Source organism: Hemiscyllium ocellatum, chromosome 5 (genome assembly GCF_020745735.1).
Source record: "Hemiscyllium ocellatum isolate sHemOce1 chromosome 5, sHemOce1.pat.X.cur, whole genome shotgun sequence".
NCBI lineage: Eukaryota > Metazoa > Chordata > Chondrichthyes > Orectolobiformes > Hemiscylliidae > Hemiscyllium > Hemiscyllium ocellatum.
In genome coordinates, this window is record NC_083405.1 from 24,360,643 (window position 1) to 24,378,954 (window position 18,312).

General features: G+C 40.0%; 1 protein-coding gene across 1 annotated transcript in view; it reads right to left on the bottom strand.

The window, feature by feature from the left end:
- The window catches only part of dnah5 (dynein, axonemal, heavy chain 5), a 298,393-nt gene that overhangs the window by 155,975 nt on the left and 124,106 nt on the right, over nucleotides 1-18,312 (bottom strand). Inside the window, exons 40-42 of the mRNA XM_060825297.1 lie at nucleotides 18,104-18,211; nucleotides 3,884-4,037; nucleotides 1,773-1,919 (exon numbers count right to left, since the gene is read on the bottom strand). Coding sequence (XP_060681280.1) covers nucleotides 1,773-1,919; nucleotides 3,884-4,037; nucleotides 18,104-18,211 — 409 coding nt within the window. The remainder of the gene's footprint in view (nucleotides 1-1,772; nucleotides 1,920-3,883; nucleotides 4,038-18,103; nucleotides 18,212-18,312) is intronic.

The following is an 18,312-nucleotide window of genomic DNA, read 5'->3' on the forward strand; positions in this document are numbered from 1 at the left end:
ATCTGTGCCCCGAACTATCGAGTCTCCAATAACTATTGCTCTGCTCTTCTCCACCCTTCCCTTCTGAGCAATGGGGACAGGCTCTGTGCCAGAGGCCTGAACCCCGTTGCTTACCCCGGTAAGTCGTCCCCCCCACAAGTATCCAAAACGGTATACTTGTTCTTGAGGGGAATGGCCGCAGGGGGTCCCTGCACTGGCTGCTTCCTCCCAGTCCCCCTCACTGTAACCCATCTGTCTGCAATCTTTGGAGTTACTACTTCCCTAAAGCTCCCATCTATGACCCCCTCTGCCTCCCAAATGATCCTAAGTTCATCCAACTCCAGCTCCAGTTCCCTAACACGGTCTTGGAGGAGCTGGAAATGGGTGCACTTCCTGCAAGTGTATCAGCAGGGATGACCATGGCATCCCTCACCTCAAACATGTTGCAAGAGGAACACTGCACTGCCTTCACTGCCATCCCTCTAAAAGTAACCTTTAAAAAAAAACTAGGTCTAAACACTAGAATAAGCAAAATGCAGCACTTACCTTCTTACCATAACGGGTCTTATTATTAGGTTAGAGGAGGAAGGCGGGTGGGAGGCACTACCGCTGTAGTACCTCGGGTTCCTCTCCAGCGCGCGTTTAGAGGAAAACAACCTACCCAGGTAAGCTTGCGCTGCACCAGCTTCCGGGTCCGCTCCACACTTTTTATTAAAAAAATATTCAAATTTAAACCGTTAAACAAGCGTCACCGAGCCTTCAAGCAGCCACTGCCAAACAGCCCTTACCTGCTCCGCTGAGAGAGTGAGAGTGCTGTAGAAGAGCAGATGGATCTTGGGGTCCATGTCTATAGATCCCTCAAAGCTGCCATCCAAATTGTTAGGATTGTTAACAAGGCATTCGGTGTGCTAGTTTTCATGAGCAGGGGGATTGAGTTTAAGAGCCGCGAGGTTATGCTGCAGCTCTACAGAACCCTGGTTAGACCACACTTGGAATATTGTGTTCAGTTTTGGTCGCGTCATTATAGGAAAGATGTGGAAGCCTTAGCTAGGGTACAGAGGAGATTTAGCAGGGTGCTGCCTGGACTGGACGGTATGTCTTATGAAGAAAGATTGAGGGAGCTAGGGCTTTTCACAATGGAACGAAGATGGATGAGAGGTAATTTGATAAAGGTTGACAAAATGTTGTGAGGCATAGATAGAGTGGGTAGCCAGAGAGTTTTTCCCATAGCAAAAATGTCATAATTTCTATTTGAGGAAGGTTTAGGGGAGATGTCAGAGGTAGTTTCTTTACACAGGGAGTGGTGTGTGTGTGTGTGGAATGCACTGTCAGCAGTGGTAGCAGAGTCAGATATATTAAGGGCTTTTGAGCGACTAGGAGAAAGTGAGGACTGCAGCTGCTGGAGATCAGAGTCAAAAAGTGTGATGCTAGAAAAGCACAGCCTGACGAAGAGCTCAGACTCGAAATGTCGACTCTCTCGCTCCTCAGATGCTGCCTGACTGGCTGTGCTTTATCAGCACCACACTTTTGATCCGCATTTAAGCGATTCTTGGATGGGCACATGGAAGATAGTACAATGAACAGTATGTAGGTCAGTCTGATTTTAGAATAGGATAAAAGGCTGGCACAGCATTGAGGGCCAAAGGATCTGTATTGTGCTGTACTGTTCTGTTATGTTCAGAAGATAGCCAAGTAGTTTCACTGTTTTGCAAAATGGTTGAATGGTTGTGGTACAGTTTGGTACTGCAGTGGTCATTCTGCATCACATTGTTGTTAGATGATTGCTTAATTACCCTTCTTTGCTCTGAGAGTTTTTCTCCACAGAGTTGAAAAAATGCCATCTGTCCAGTCATTTGTGGCTACATCAAGTCGGCCAAACATCTGAGGGGCAGTAATTGCTTTCGGATTCATTCTCATCTCACGGTGTGGTTCACCACAGTCTGCGAAAAATAAGACATAATGGAGATAATATTACCAATCCAGAAACTGCTTTGCATTTTGTCACTTATTGGCGTATTTTCATTCAGGGGAGAACTTACAAGCAGAACTTCAGGCAACAGAAGTATATATTCAGAATACAGGTATTGTAGTCCTGTTGTTTGGTCAATTTCCCAATCATTGATTTTAATGGATGGAAAATCATATTCAGCACGCTCTGTACTTGAATTCTACAAGCACACATCAGTCACAAAACTTGCATTCATTACAAATAAAACCTCACACACTATTATCAGAATCCTAAATGTAATGCAATTAAAATTTTAATGGATTACAATTTAATTTTAACGTTTAATTCCTTCTTCTGATTCTATAAATGGCTTGTCAAAGAATATTTGATGACAAAGTTTGAGAAGGATACAATGAGAGCCTTCTGATTCCTTCTCCCCCTGTTTCCCAGCCACTCTGTATGCATTATTCATGCCTGAAACTATTGTCCATCTCTGGCCCCTATCTCATACTCCCAATTTCTTTAAGAAAAACACAGACAAAAATAGAAAATGGGCCAGGATGTCTGTGCTGGATGAGAAATAGATATCCATCCTGATCACACTTACCAGCTCCTGGTCTGTAATCCTGTACATTACAGAGTTTCAAATACACTTTTTAAATATTATAGGGATTTCTGCCTCCATCACATTTTCCACACTGAATATACCACTCTCCTGGATAAAATTTTTCTCAACTTCTGCCTCAAATCCAAGCACTCTACTTACTACCTTCTCTTCTACAAAATTGTTTGTCATGTACACTGTATCTCAGCCTCTCATACACATCAACCAAATCTCTTCTCAGATTCTTCCTTTCCAAAGATGACCAGCCCAACCTCTCAAATTATTCCACGTGGCTATAATTATCTGTTTCCATATGCTCCCCTTATTGAAGGCAGACTTTTTTTTTGCTGGAGGTGCAAGTAAGTGCATCTGTAATCTGTTCCACACTTTAGCAATCTTAACAGGGGTCCATCCTCCAAAGGTGCCCTCATCTTCAAAAAAAAAATTGCACTTGTGAATGAATGGTGCTCAGCCCTCTCTTGAATGAGTTCATCCCGGTTCTATGTAGATTCTTCATGCCACCAGGGGGCAGCACTGTGGCTCAGTGGCTAGCACTGCTACCTCATAGCACCAGGGTCCTAGGTTCAATTCCAGCCTTGCGTAACTGTCTGTGTGGAGTTTGCACTATGTGGATTTCCTCTGGGTACTCTGGTTTCCTCCCACAGTCTGAAGATGTGCAGGTCAGGTGAATTGGACATGCTAAAATTGCCCATAGTGTTAGGTGCATTAGTCAGAGGGAACTAGGTCTGGGTGGGTTACTCTTCAGAGGGTCGGTGTGGACTTTTTGGGCCGAAGGGCCTGCTTCCACACTGTAGGGAATGTAATCTAATTTCATCTTCCTTTCAGTGATTCTTGATTTGCTTCACCTTCACAGTTAATCCTAATTTTCACCTCACTCTTGACTACCCAGGCTCATATCCCCTCTTCCAAAATCACCAAGTCACAACATATGCTCCAACCTGTTATCTTTCCACCTCCTGCATTTTCAATTACATGCAAAATTATTAAAATTACCTTCCAGCCACTTGCTAGCTGCACTGCCATCACACTATTTCTCTGACTCAAGGATAACTGGACACTTAGATATCAAATCTGAAGTCTTTACACTGTGTTACCATATCATTCAACAACCCCTACCCCTAAATTCTTTTCTCAATCCATCAATCAGCATCAAATTCTGTCCCTCATCGTAAATTTGGTCCGAGGACATTTGAGGATTCAAGTCTTACCTTCCAGTCAAAATTTTAAGCCCCATATTTCCAATACACTCAATGCTCCAATTTAAACAAATTTGATACAGCGATAAGAGTGACTGAAAGACATAATGAGCTCTTGATTCCTTTCCACCTCACCTGTCATGGCTTTCATCAATGTATGAATACAGGTGGTTTTACCAGCTCCACTGGGTCCAAGAGTCATCATACCGTGCCTAACCCTCTGTGTCTCAAACAGCTGAATAACTTTAAGTTTCCAAGGAGGATGACTAACAAGTCCAGCTTCTTCAACCTGAACAAAATAAAACATATTCTGAATATTTTAGACTTACAAAGACAATAATGAACTCTATATACTTTTATTTTACTAATCAACAATGTACTAGTTAAGGAATCAGAGTCATTTTAAATTTACACTGCTGCTAAAGTCCAGAACATAAACATTACTTGTTCTAATTACTGCACTTCTATCAATTCAAACTCCAATGTGATACATAAATATTAACAATCTCTCTCAACTTCAGTCATAGCCATTACTGCAGGACAGAGACCAAATACAAGATCACAGTCGAAGCTCTGAACAGAGTCATGAATCAATCCTTTGTGCCTTCTTCATAAAGAAAATCGGCATTTATATAGTGCTTTACACCAAATGTCTTAAAGTACTGTACAGCCAATGAAGCACTAATGAAGTTGTGCTGTTGGAATATAGCATTCTGAGACAAAAGGGGGATTTTTTTTGGAGGGGGGCGCGGAAGAGGGGGCTTGAATTTTTAAATAAAAGTGGATAGATTTGGGTCAATTCGGTGAAAGTTTTCTGCTTAAAAGGTCAGGAAGTCAATTTGAACAGTGACTGAAATATCAGCTCCAGGAAGATATGGCTTCAGTCATGTACCTAGCAGACACCTGTGGTAATAATGGAGAAGATGTTAGTGTGGAAAAGTGTAGAAACCAAGAAAAGGTGACTAATAAAAATAAACGAAAAAGTAAACTTCTTTAAATATATAAAAAGGAAGAGCAAAGACAAAGTGGACATAGGCATCTGAGAGAACGAGGCTGGGGAAATATTAACGGGGAACTAGGAAAGGACAGAGGAGTTGAGTAAATACTTTGCATCAGTCTTCACAGTAGCAGACATTAATAGCATCCCAAAGTTACTACATAATCAAGTGGCAAAAGGAAATAAATACTGTAACCATCATGAGAGAAGATGTACTAGGGAAAGAAATGAGCTAAAAGACCAATAAATCGCCTGGACCAGATGGGATACACCTAAGATATTAAACAAAGTGATTGATTCTATTATTCTGTGAAGTAGTTAAAGAGATAGTGGATTCACTGGTAATAATCATCCAGGAATCCTTAGGTCACGTCCAGTGAAGTTATTTGGGTGGAACTGAGAAATAAGAAAGGGATGTTCACTTTCTTGTGATTGTCCTATAGACCTCCCTAATAATCCACAGAAAATTGAGAAACAAATTTGTAAAGACATTTCAGTTATCTGTAAGTATAATAGGATGGTTATGTTGGGGATTTTAACTTTCCAAACATAGACTGGGACTGCCATAGTGTTAAGGGCTTGGATGGAGAGGAATTTATGAAGTGTGTACAAGGAAAATTTTCTGATTCAGTCTGTGTAACTACCTACTTGACCTATTTTTGGGAAATAAGGCAGGACTGGTGACTGAGGTGTCAGTGGGGGAGCACTTTGGGGCCAGCAACCATAATTCTATTTGTTTTAAAATAGTAATGGAAAAGAATAGACCGGATCTAAAAGTTAAAGCTCAAAATTGGACAAATGCCAGTTTTGAGGGTATTAAGCAAGAACTTTCAAAAGGTGGTTGGGCCAGATGTTCGCAGTTAAAGGAGCAGCTGGAAAATCGCCTTCAAAAATGAGATAACGGGAGTCTAGAGATAGTATGTTCCTGTTAGGGTGAAAGGCAAGGCTGATTGGTGTAGGGAATGCTGGATGACCAGGGAAATTGAGGTTTTTGTCAATAAAAAGATGTGAGCGTATGTCAGGTATAGACAGCAGAGAGCAAGTAAATCCTTAGAAGAGTACAAAGGTTATAGGAGTACACTTAAGAGGAAATTCAGGAGGGCAAAAAGGCAATAGGAGATAGCTTTGGCAAATAGGCTTAAGGAGAATCCAAAGGGATTTTATAAATACATTAAGGACAAAAGGGTAACTAGTGAGAGATTAGGGCCCCTTAAAGATCAGCAAGGCTGTCGATGTGTGGAACCGCAGGAGATGGGAGATACACTAAACGAGTATTTCGCATCAGTGTTTATTGTGGAGAAAGACATGGAAGATAGACAACATGGGGAAATAAATAGTGACAGGTTGAAAAATGTCCATATTGAAGAAGTAACGAAGTGGATTGAGGAGGGTATAGTGGTGGACATGATTTATATGGACTTCAGTAAGGCTTTGAACAAGGTTCCTCATGGTAGACTGGTTAGCAACTTTAGTTCACATGGAATACAGGGAGAACTAACTATTTTAACTGGCTTAAAGGCAGAAGACAGATGGTCGTGGTGGAGGGTTGCTTTCCAAACTGGACGTCTGTGGCTAGTGCTGTGCCACAAGGGTTGGTGTTGAGTCCATTGCTTTTCATCATTTATATAAATGATATGGATGTGAACATAGGCGGTACGGTTAATAAGTTTATAGATGACATCAAAATTGAAGGTGTAGTGGACAGCAAAAAACAGTTACCTCAGAGTACAATGGGATTTTGATCAGATGGGCCAATGAGCTGAGGAATGGCAGATGAAGTTTAACTTAGATAAGTGTGAGATGCTGCATTTTGGAAAGGCAAATCAGGGCCTCTTAATAGTAAGGTACTGTGGAGTGCTGCTGAACCTTGGAGTGCAGCTTCATAGTTCATTGAAAGTAGAGTTGCAGGTGGATAGGAAAGTGAAGGTGGTGTTTGGTATGCTTGCCTTTATTGGCCAGTGCATTGAATATTGGAGTTGGGCATTCATATTGTGGCTGTACAGGATATTGGTTAGGCAACTTTTGGAACATGCATTCAATTCTGGTCTCCTTGCTATAGGAAGAATGCTGTGAAACTTGAAAGAGATGAGAAAAAATTTACAAGGATGTTGCCATGGTTGGAAGGTTTGAGCTATAGTGAGAGGTTGGGTAGGCTGAAGCTATATTCCCTGGAGCATCGAAGGCTGAGGGGTGACCTTACATATGTTTATAAAATCATGAAGAGTATGAATTGGGTAAATAGCCAAGATCTTTTTCCGGGAACAGGGGAGTCCAAAACTAGAGGGCATAGGTTTAAGGTGAGAGGGGAAAGATTTAAAAGGGACCTAAGGGGCAACATTTCCATGCAGTGGGTGGCGTGTGTATGGAATGAGCTGCCAGAGGAAGTGATGGAGGCTGCTACAATTACAACATTCAAAAGGCATCTTTAGGAGTATATGAATATGAGGGATACGTGCCAAATGCTGGCAAATGGAACTAGATTAATTTAGGATATCTGGTGGGCATGGATGAGTTGGACCAAAGGGTCTTTTACCGTGCTGTACATCTCTGTGACTGTATGACTTAAAATTACCAGAGGATGAGAGAATTGCAAACATAACATCTTTTCTTAAAATGGAAAGGGAACATAAAAAAGTTAACTATATGTCACTTAGCTTAATGCTTGTTACTGGGAATATGTCAGAGCCTGTAAGAGATGGAATGGTAGAACATTCTAGAAATAGATAATGTGATCAAACAGTCAGTATGGTTTCATGAAAGGGCAATCATTCCTGACAAATTTACTGCAAAACTTTGTGAAGGTAACAAACAAGATAGATAAAGGGAAGCAGTGGATCGAATGCAGTTGGAGTTTCAGAAGGTGTTTGATAAGGCACCATACATTAGATTACTTAGCAGAAGTCCATATTATTGGATGTCGTCTGTTAGCATGGGTAGAGGGCTGTCTAACTGAGACATGCTGTCTAGAAATCACACAACACCAGGTTAACATATTAATGAATTGAAACCTGCAACTCTAAAAGATGAAAGACTTAACAGCAATCTAGGTTTGTTCAATATATTAGATTAGTTGTATGTTACTATGATCTTTTGCTATAAATTATGTATCATATGATCCTACTTCACTAACTACATGATGAAGGAACGATGTTCCAAAAGCTTGTACTTCCAAATAAACCTGTTGGACTATAACCTGGTGTTGTGTGATTTTTAACTTTGTCCACCCCAGCCCAACACTGGCACTTCCAAATCATAATTAATAGAAGACAGAGGATTGGAAAAAGAGGGCTATTTTCAGAATGGCAACCTGTATTCTTGTGGAATTCAACAGGGGTAAATGTTGGGGCCACACTTGTTTGTAATATATATTAATAACTTGGATAAAGAAAGTGCATATATTATAGCCAAGTTTGCAGATAACACAAAAATTGGTGGGAAAAACAAATAATAAGGATGATTCAAAAATTCTACACAGGGATACAGACAAAAATTTGGCAAATGGAATATGATGTGGGAAAATGTAATGTTGTGTACATTGGCAGGAAGAATAGAGGAGGTGACTATTATTAAATTAGAGAAGAACTGCAGAAAGCTAAGAACATAGGGAACTAGCAGTCTTTGTCCGTGAACCACAAAAAAGGGAGAATCTTAGTTCAGGAGGTGATGGCAAAGGGAATTGGAATGTTGGCTTTTATTTCCAAGGGAATGGAGTAACAGACCAAGGAGATTTTGTTAAAACTTTACAAGGTACTAGTTAGACCACGGCTCTAATACTGTGAACAGTTTTGGACCCATTATGTAAGGGAAAATATCCTAGGACTGCAGGCAGTCCAAAGAAGTTGATCATGCATGTGGAAAGACTGTCTCATGAGGAAAGTTTGAGTAGATTAGTCCTGCACTGCATTTAGAAGAATGATTTGGAACCTTATAAAAACATACAAGATTCTTAGGGACTTGACAGGGTCGATGCAGAGAAGTTATTTCCCCTTGTGTGAGATTCCAGGATCAGAGGGCAGAATCTTAAGAGTAAGGAGTAGCCCATTTAAGACAGAGATGATGAGGAACATTTTCTGTGGAACGCTTTATCCCAGAGGACTGGGTCAGTAATTATTTCCAAGGCTGAGACAGACAGATATTTAACCAGTAAGAGAATCAAGTGTCATAGAGAAAAGAAAGAAGACTATCAGATCAGCCGTGATCTTGTGGAATGGTTGAGCAGATTTGATTGGCTGAAAGGGCTACTTCTGCTCCTATGACTTATGGTTGGACTCATTACAGGCATTGTTAACACATTAAGGCAATTTGTTTTGCTTTGATTTCAGTTCAGAAGGAAGAATATTGATCGTAGAGTGGGAAACAATGTTTTCTTCCAGTTTAATTTAAGGAAACCAGTCACTACATCAGAAGTGGTTTACTGTCTTCAAGTAATTAGAACCAGGAAAGTTCAGATCATCAGAATTGTCAAAGATTCATACCAACAGAGTTGGAAAGAAACCATAAAATTGGATCTGTAATTTCAAGAAAAATACACTGCATAGTGTCAGTTAAGTAAAGAGACTTAAAAAGATGTGAGAGGAATGATATTTCTTCCACATTGATACTCTGCATTAAATGTTGGGGAACAATTTGAAACTTAGTTTTTAGGTTTGCATTAAGAACTTCTAACTTTGTCTATTTATTGTTTATTGTAACAAACACATTGTTAAAAAAAATCTGCAGCCTTTTGTGAATATATTTCAGTGCCAGGCCACCACTTTAATCAACTATATAAAAATAAACATATGATCTAACAAGCCAGTGGATCAGACTTGTTTAATAGTACCATCAGCTGGTATCGTGAAGGAACATAGTAGCCAATTTGTACACAAAAAGCTTCTCGAATCAACAGTATAATAATGACCAAATAATGTTTATTTTTCATATTGATGGATCAACAACTTGCATTTCTAAAATGCACAATTCATTCCTTTTATTTTGCATTCCTTTGATTGATGTAGTATCTAGCAATCTGTGAATTGTAGTTGTAGGGGTGAGCTGTACCTGCTTATAACAAAATGGCCCATGTCTGCTCACACAAAATGGCCAACAAAAAAGATAACCCAGCATTACATTAAAGCACAAGATGGCTGAAAGGAGATAAATGAGACTAACAGTCTGTCCTAGCCTTTAAATAAAGAAAACCTTTGATTAAAACTATTCCAAAGCCAGTAAAGGGGGTCTTGAGCAGCAACCATCCTGGACAGTTATGATAAGAACATGCATACAAGGCAAACAAGCAAATATTCTCAGCTCACGAATGAATGAATGATTATGCCACTAAATGGATAAACACCAGATGCAAGATATAGCATACTAACTCCCTAATTAGCCACCAGAACAACAGCTAGCTATTTTGTAGTAAACAGTTGTTTCTTAATTACTCTGAAATATTAAGCAATAGTTTTTAGTTAGAGGTTCTCTAACATAAATATAGATATATCTAACTAAAACATTTATGCCTACATGTGAAAGTTAATTAGCTTTAGGAAGTACCCTCATTTGTCCTGGACAAAATAGGTTGTTCACAGCAATTAATCACAAAATACTAAGAATAGAAACAGCTAAATCTAGCCTTAACTTAAGAACAGAAATCAATATTACAAATCTTAGAGAATTCGTTACAATTAACTGTCTTGTGTATTTTTATATATATAATTAAGACAATGGGAAATGTAAGGGAAATAATTGAATGCAATGCAGTGAATAATAGAATTCAAGTTGTCCTTAAGAGATAAGCCAGCCTGAAAGATGTGAGGGAGTACAGTCAATGACTTTGGAATGCGAATGAATAGGATGCATAGAAGGATCCCAAGGACTACAGATTAAAGTGCCTGGAAAACACCATGAGGTCATGGGACCCTGAGGCTGGCCATAGGGAGGCTCATCATTGATTAGGTGTTTTACCAGATTGGGTGTATGGATTAGAAGGGAAGGGCTGTAACCACGTTGTATATGTTCATTGTAAAACAGAAATGTATAAAAATACTGCCATTTAGAGTGTGCCATTGATCTATCTTCTGAGCTGAGCTAAAGGTGAAGCAAATAACTGAATTTCTATGTTGAGGCCAGATTCAGGGAAGATCCTTTGGCCTTTTTTCCTGCTTTAACTGGTTTCTGTGTGAATAAACTTCCACTTGCCTGAGTTCTGCTTGTCTCCTGAGTTTTCTTTCCCTGTCAGGGGAAATCGCTCCGACAGTAACACACTGGGGACACACAATTCCAAGGAGTTGCTACATTTCACCATTGAGTTGCTAAATTCGATCATTGCTAGATATAAGGGTGAGTTTGTTGCGAGCTCAGAATAGTTCAAAGATTACTGATAAGTCAATTTTACAGAATTGTACAGAGGCAGACAGAAGGGAAGGTTGCTACCTTTCCACTAGGAGAAAGTGAGGACTGCAGATGCTGGCGTATCAGAGTTGAGAGTGTGCTGCTGGGAAAACAGCAGGTCAGGCTGCATCCGAGGAGCAGGAGAATCAACGTTTTGGGTGTAAGCCTTCTCCAACCTATCACCATTACCCCACCTTCACCTACCTATCGCACTATCAACTATCTTGCCCCCCAGCCCACCACCCCCCTTCTCCCATTTATCTCTCAGCCCCCTTGGCTCACAAGCTTCATTCCTGATTAAGGGCTTATGTCCGAAACGTAGATTCTCCTGCTCCTCGGATGCTGCCTAACCTGCTGTTTTCCCAGCAGCACACTCTCGACTCTGCTACCTCTCCACTGCTAGACATTTAGGTTCATAGGTGCATGAAGAAAAGGCGCCAACTCAAAAACATGCTGATGTAGCAGGCTCTAAGCACTAAGGACTCAGTAGAAGTCTGGAGGGGCAGTATATGTGCAGCTGTGTGTTGGTGAATAAGGCTTCATAAAAGTATTGGAAGCTATCAGGACTCAGACCAAGGTGAGCCATTAATATTACAGTCCAGCTGAGCTGGAGGGTGAAGGGAGCCTATGGCAGTATTTGCACTGTGCAGCTGAGCACGGTTCGAGCTAACGAAATGCAGAGCTGGTGAAGCTTACTGACTGCAGAGAAGTTGAAACTGCTGGAGTACAGTTTCCCGAATCCAGGAGAATGCGGTCCAGCGTGAGAGAGTGAACAAACAGAAAGTGTGCAGTTGCTCAGTGAGTTTGTGATGGAGAGGCTATGATTTAAAATATATAATTATTGTAACTATTAGTATGATAACATTTGTACCAACTGATAAAATTTCAAAAGTGAATAATTCCAATCTTTTACCAAGTTTTATAGAGATTTGCTGAGCCAAAGTGTCACTAACTAAAGTTGCTGAGAAATCTGTGGGGTATGCCTTGACAGGCTCAGCTCTTCAACATGCTCTGTAGACCATTCATCCACATTTTACCTGTTAATATGTTTATCTCAGATTACGTCTCATAGCTAGAAAATAACGTTCATATACATACAACCTATAAATATAGCAGATTGTATTACTGTTCTAATATTTTAACAACAGACTTTACTGTTCAAAACTATGGGATCTTGTGGCTTTATTTTCTTTGTAGGCAACTGGGACCTCCCACTTCTGCATTCTTTTTTTAAAAAGTGTTACTGGTCCCTATCATAATATAAATTTGGCAGTATGACCTGAGTTCTTGACAAATACCATTACCAGAATGAATGTCTAAATACACATAAAAGATAACTATTTGGAAAATGGATAATGAGGAGTAAGGAGAAATTAGGAGACAGTTCAACTACCGTTCCCATTTTATCCCAAGACAATGTGATCCATTTCTACTTTTATATGTAAACTGTACAAATGTTATCATACTAATAGTTAAAATAACTATTTTTTAAACCATAGAACTTTTAAAAGTGATGCTAATGTGGAGATTATATGCAGCTAATCCTGTCCATAATAAACATCATTCCCTCTTCTGGCACTCTGCCTTCCTTGTCTCCATCACCCTTCACCTGACCCTTAACACAATGATTACAAAGCAAATTACTGTCACGACCTCATGGTCTGGTCACAAAGTAGGTGAGTAAAAGGAATTAATTATGGATATTTACTGAATATGCAGAAAGGAATTGTCTGATTTGACAGAGTCAACATGGATTTATGAAAGGGAAGTCGTGTCTGACAATTTGAAACTTTTTTGAGAATGACACCAGAAGGAACAATAAGGGTGAGCAATGTATGTGCTGTATTTGGATTTGGTGAGAGATTGAAAAGTGTTGACGTCCAAAGGGATCTAGGTATCCTTGTTTCCAAATCACAGAAAGCTAGCATGCAGATGAGCAAGCAATTCTGAAGACAAATTGTATTTTGGCCTTCTTTGCAAAATGATTTGCTGATGAGAATAAATGAGTCTTGTTTAGAACACTGGAATGTGGAGTGTTGCATGCAATTCTGGTCCTCTTGCCTAAAGAAGGATATACCTGCCAAAAGGCAAGCCACTTGTCAGCATGTGGTGCAGTCAATGTGAGGGAGACTTCACTTGAGTGAACCAGAGACTGAGCGAGAACATCCAGGAATTTGGTTCAAAATGGGAATTTGGCGCAGAGGGGGATAGAGGTGCTTTAAGTCAGATTTAATGCAAGAAGCAAATTGCCAAGAGCAAAAGAGGAGCAGCAAAGGATAAAGGGCATATTGAGAGACCTGCCTGAAGTGAAATCAAGAACGAAGAGACACCACAAATCATAGTATGAAGCAAATGCAGGGAAGACAGTTGACTGGTGAATAGGGTTAGTGTGCATTTCTCATATTTATAGCAAGAGTAAGGTCTTTAATTCGCATTAATGTCTCTAATCTTTATTATTCCTCTTTTTCTCAAAAAGAGGTTGTTAAGTACAAGATTGATATTGTATTAAAAAAATTTACAATAGAATGTTAAAAAATGCAGAGATACGAGAGCACTAAATTAATAAATAAATTACATTCAATACCGTGACGGACAGGTGATGTGTTCCTGCAGCAACATGTGGAAGCTACTGGACACCAAATTGATGCAGGACACATATACCTGTGCTTACAGCTCCAGGAACTTCAGATCTGAGTTGAGAAACTGTAGTGCAAGCTGCTGCCATTGTGCAACAGGGAAGGGGAAGTTACTTGGACACTTTGCTCCAGAGAACAGCCACATCCCTCAGTCAAGGTAATTTAGGTTTGCTCTGTGATCAGGAATTGGAAGGTGTTATCGTGTGTGAAGCAGGTGCAAGAACCCAAGGGGTAGTGTTCAAGGAGCCTCAACCCCTGCAGTTGTCTAATAGTTACAACAAGCTTGCAAGCAGTGTGGATGGAAGCGGGGACTGCAGGGAGGATGAGCAAACTAATCACAGCATCTTGGTACAGAGAGTCATTGAGGTGAGAGGAGAAAATAGCGATAGCGGAAAGAATATTGAGGGGGATAAATATGTTCTCTGCAGCTCTGAACATTAGTCCTGAGGCTTGTCCAGTGCTAGAATTAAAGACATCTCTTCCAGACTGGAGAGAAACTTGGATGTGGGAGGACAGATACTAATGGCATTTGATAGGACCAGAAAGGGGGTTCTGCAGAAAGAGTATGAACAATCAGGAGCTAAATAAAAAATATAATATGCGAGGTAATAACATAATGATTACAATCCGAGCCATGGGCAAACTGGAATCAGCTAATTAAAGTGAGATAGTTAAATGTATGGCTCAAAGATTGGCATGAGTGAAATGTTTTTTAGCTCATGGGCACTGGCACCAGCACTGGCATGGAAGGGAGCTGTTCCACTGGGATGGGTATCACTTAGACTGTGCTGGGACCAGTGTCCTGGTTATTCCAAATGGCTAGGCCTTTAGAGGGAGCTTTGGACTAAATAGGGAGCAGTAGGTTGTGAGGTCACTGGAAAGGAATAGGTAAAAAACTGCTTAAATTGCACAAGGATATATATGGCAGCATTACAGGTCAACTAAGAAGGTAATGATACCCAGACCAGGGCAGGAAGGGAAAGTGTGCAGAAATAACAAAGAAAAGTCAGCAAGTATTATCAAAGAGGGAAAAATGGTAAAATGGCAACATTAATGGCTCTTTATTTAAATGTACAAAGTAGTTGGAACAAAATAAATGAATTAACAATGCAAATAGAGGTTAATGGGTACTTTCTTATAGCCATTATGGAGGCTGGGCAATTAATAATGGGGAACAAGGAAGTGCCAGAGGAGTTGAATACATGCTTTACATAAGTCTTCACAGCAGAAGGCACTCATACATTCTAAAGCTATTAAACAATCAGGTTTCCGATGAGGGTAGAGCAGAAGATGGTGTTTACATGGACTTGGGTAAGGCTTTTGACAAGGTCCTCATGGTAGAGCCATCCAGAAGATTACGATGCATGGTGACTTGGCTGTGTGGATTCAGAATTTGCATCCCCATGGAAGACAGAGGGTAGTGGTGGAAGGGTGTTTTTCTGGTCGGGGATCTGTGACTAGTGGTGTTCTTCAGGCATCCGTACAGGATCTCTGCTGTTTGTGTGGATATTTATTTTTTTATATATATATATATAAATGACTAAGATGAAAATGTAGATGGGTTAATAAGTTTGCAGATGATACTAAGACCGGTGGAGTTGTGGATATTGTAGAAGGTTGTGCAAGGATACAGCAGGATATAGATCAGTTGCGGATATGGGTGAAGAAATAGCAGATGGAGTTTAATCCAAATAAGTGTGAGGTGCTGCACTTTGGGAGATCTTGTGTTAAGGAAAAGTTAATGAAATGACTCTGAATAGCATTGATATGCAGAAAGATCTTGGGGTTCACGTCCATAGCTCCCTGAAAGTGGCCACATACGTAGATAGGGTGGTAAAGAAGGTGTATGGCATGCTTGCCTTTATTGGTCAAAGAACTGAGTACAAGAGTCAGGATGTCTCATTACAGCTTTATAAGATTTTGGTTAGGCCACACTTACAGTATTGTGGTCAATTCTGGTCACCACATTACAGGAAGTGTGTGGAGGATTTGGAGAAGGTGCAGAAGAGGTTTACCAGGATGTTAGCTGGATTAGAGGGTACGAGCTAAAAGGATAGACTAGAAAACCTCGAGTTGTTTTCCCCGGAGCGGTGGAGGCTGAGGGGAGACTCGATAGAAGTGTATAAAATTATGGGATGCATAAATAGGGTTGGTGGTCAGAATCCTTTTCTCAAAGTTGAAATATTTATTACTAGGACGCATGCATTTAAGGTGAGAAAGGGAAAGTTCAAAGGAGATATGAGGGGCAAGTTTTTTACAGAGAGAGTGGCATGGATCTGGAACACCCTGCCAGGCGTTGTGGTTGAGGCAGATACCCAAAGGGCAATTAAGTGACTTTTAGATAAGCATATGAATATGCAAGGATTGGAGGGATATAGGCCAAGGGCAGGCAGAAGGGATTCGTTTTATTTGGCATTATGTTTGGCACAAGGCATTATGTTTGAGCCGAAGGGCCCGTTCCTGTGTTGAACAGTTGTATGCCCTATGGAACCAAGAGTCAAAAGAGGGGGTTGTGAGGTAGGAGGAGGAGGTAAATAAGAAAAGGTACTGGGAAAATAATGGGGCTTAAGGTTAATACATGTGGAGACCTGATGGGATGCATCCCAGGATTTTAAAGGAAGCAGTTGCAGAGATAGTGGATGCATTGATAGTACTAATCTAATAATTCTTAGATTCTGGAAAAGTGCATGATGATTGAAACACTACCAATGCAACACTTCTACTCAAATCGGGAAGGAAAAGAGGTAACTGGAGACCAGTTAACATCTGTCATTGGGAAAGTGGATGTAATAGCAGAGCATTTTAATATACACACATATATAACGATAAATTGATTAAGAGTCAGCATAGCTTCATTGAGGGGAAATCTTACCTGACAAATATATTAGGATTCTTGAGCAGGTAATGGAAAGGCAAATAGAATGTTGACTTTTAATTAAAAAGGAATGGAGTAAAACAAAGGAAACTCTTGCTAAAACCGTACAAGGTTCTAGTCAGACCACATCTGGACTACTCTAAACCTTTTTGGATCCTTTATCTAAGGAAAAATATACTAGCATTGTAGGTAGTTCAGAGAACATTCACTCAGCTGATCATTGACATGGAGGGATTTCTTATGAGGACAAGTTGAATCAGTTGGGCCTGTGGTCATTCTTCAGTTTAGAAGAATGAGAGATACCCTCATTGAAACATATAAGATTCCTACGTGGCTTGACAGGGTAGAGGCAGAGTGGTTGTTTCCCTCTGTAAAGGAGTCCAAGACTAGATGACATCGGCAACAACAAAAACAAAAGTTGCTGGAAAAACTCAGCAGGTCTGGCAGCATCAGCGGAGAGAAAGCAGAGTTAACTTTTCGGGTCAAGTAACCCTTTGCTGAATTCCCCCAGAGTGCACAGTCTTGTGGGAAGGGTTCTTCTACATAAATCAGTAATGAGGCTGAATTTCTTTTCCCAGAGACTTGCGAATCTGTGGAAATTTTTTTTTGTCACAGAGGGCTGTAGAGATTAGGCCATTTTTTTTATATTCAAGATTTTTAATCAGTAAGAGAATTGAGCATTGTTGAAAAAAAGGCAGAAAAGTGGAGTTCAGGATTATTCGATCAGTCATGATCTCATGGAATGGCAGAGCAGACTTGAAAAGCCTTCTTCAGCTCCTACATCTTATGGTTTTACGACAGTTGACAGAATGCAATGGAAGTTCACCTGACTGAATCCAGTGATGAAGAGTCTGTGTAATGAAGAAACCGTTAAGCGGACTGGTCCTGTAATGTTTGGAATTTAGATAAATGAGAGGCGACCTCACAGAAACATTCAGAAATCTTAAATGGATAGACAGAGTATTTGCAAAAAGGACATTTTTCCTGATTGTGGTCTAGAATCAGGGGACACAGTTTCACAATAAAAGACAAGCCATTTAGGATTTAAATGAGGAGGAACACCTTCACTGAGAAGATGGTGAATCTCCCAGAAGGCCAAGGAATTTTCAACATTAGGTAAGTTCAAGAGAGAGACTGTTGATTTCTAGTTCATAATGATAGCAAAGGATATGAGGTTAATGTGGGAATACAGCATTGAGATAGATAAGCAGCCCTGATCTAGACTGGCTGAGCAAGTCTCAGGATCTATTAAGTCAACAATTATACCAAACATAATAATGATAAATAACATAATCATAACAGATTCTGTTCATTCTCATTCTCATTCTCTAGTTAGCTTATTTAATTTTGCATTTCTAAGAATGGTGGAATTAGATCACCATTTTGCCAATTTATAGTTACCATGGTTTGATCAAAACTGTTAAAATTATATTTCATATGTGACATTGACCAAATAGTGAGGTTTATCTCTCATTTACTTGTTTGTCTATGGCAGCTTCCAGCTGTGGATACCCTGCTTTGTCTAGGTGAATTCCAGGGAAAAGATCTTCAATTAGACTCAGGAAAAGTGGTTCATCTTCATCAATCTAGGAAAAATGGAATATTTTGACATCGTAATCACATTTGAAAATATTATGAAGTCTTTTAGTTTGAATTTTATATCGTAATGTTTTTCAACTCACTACTC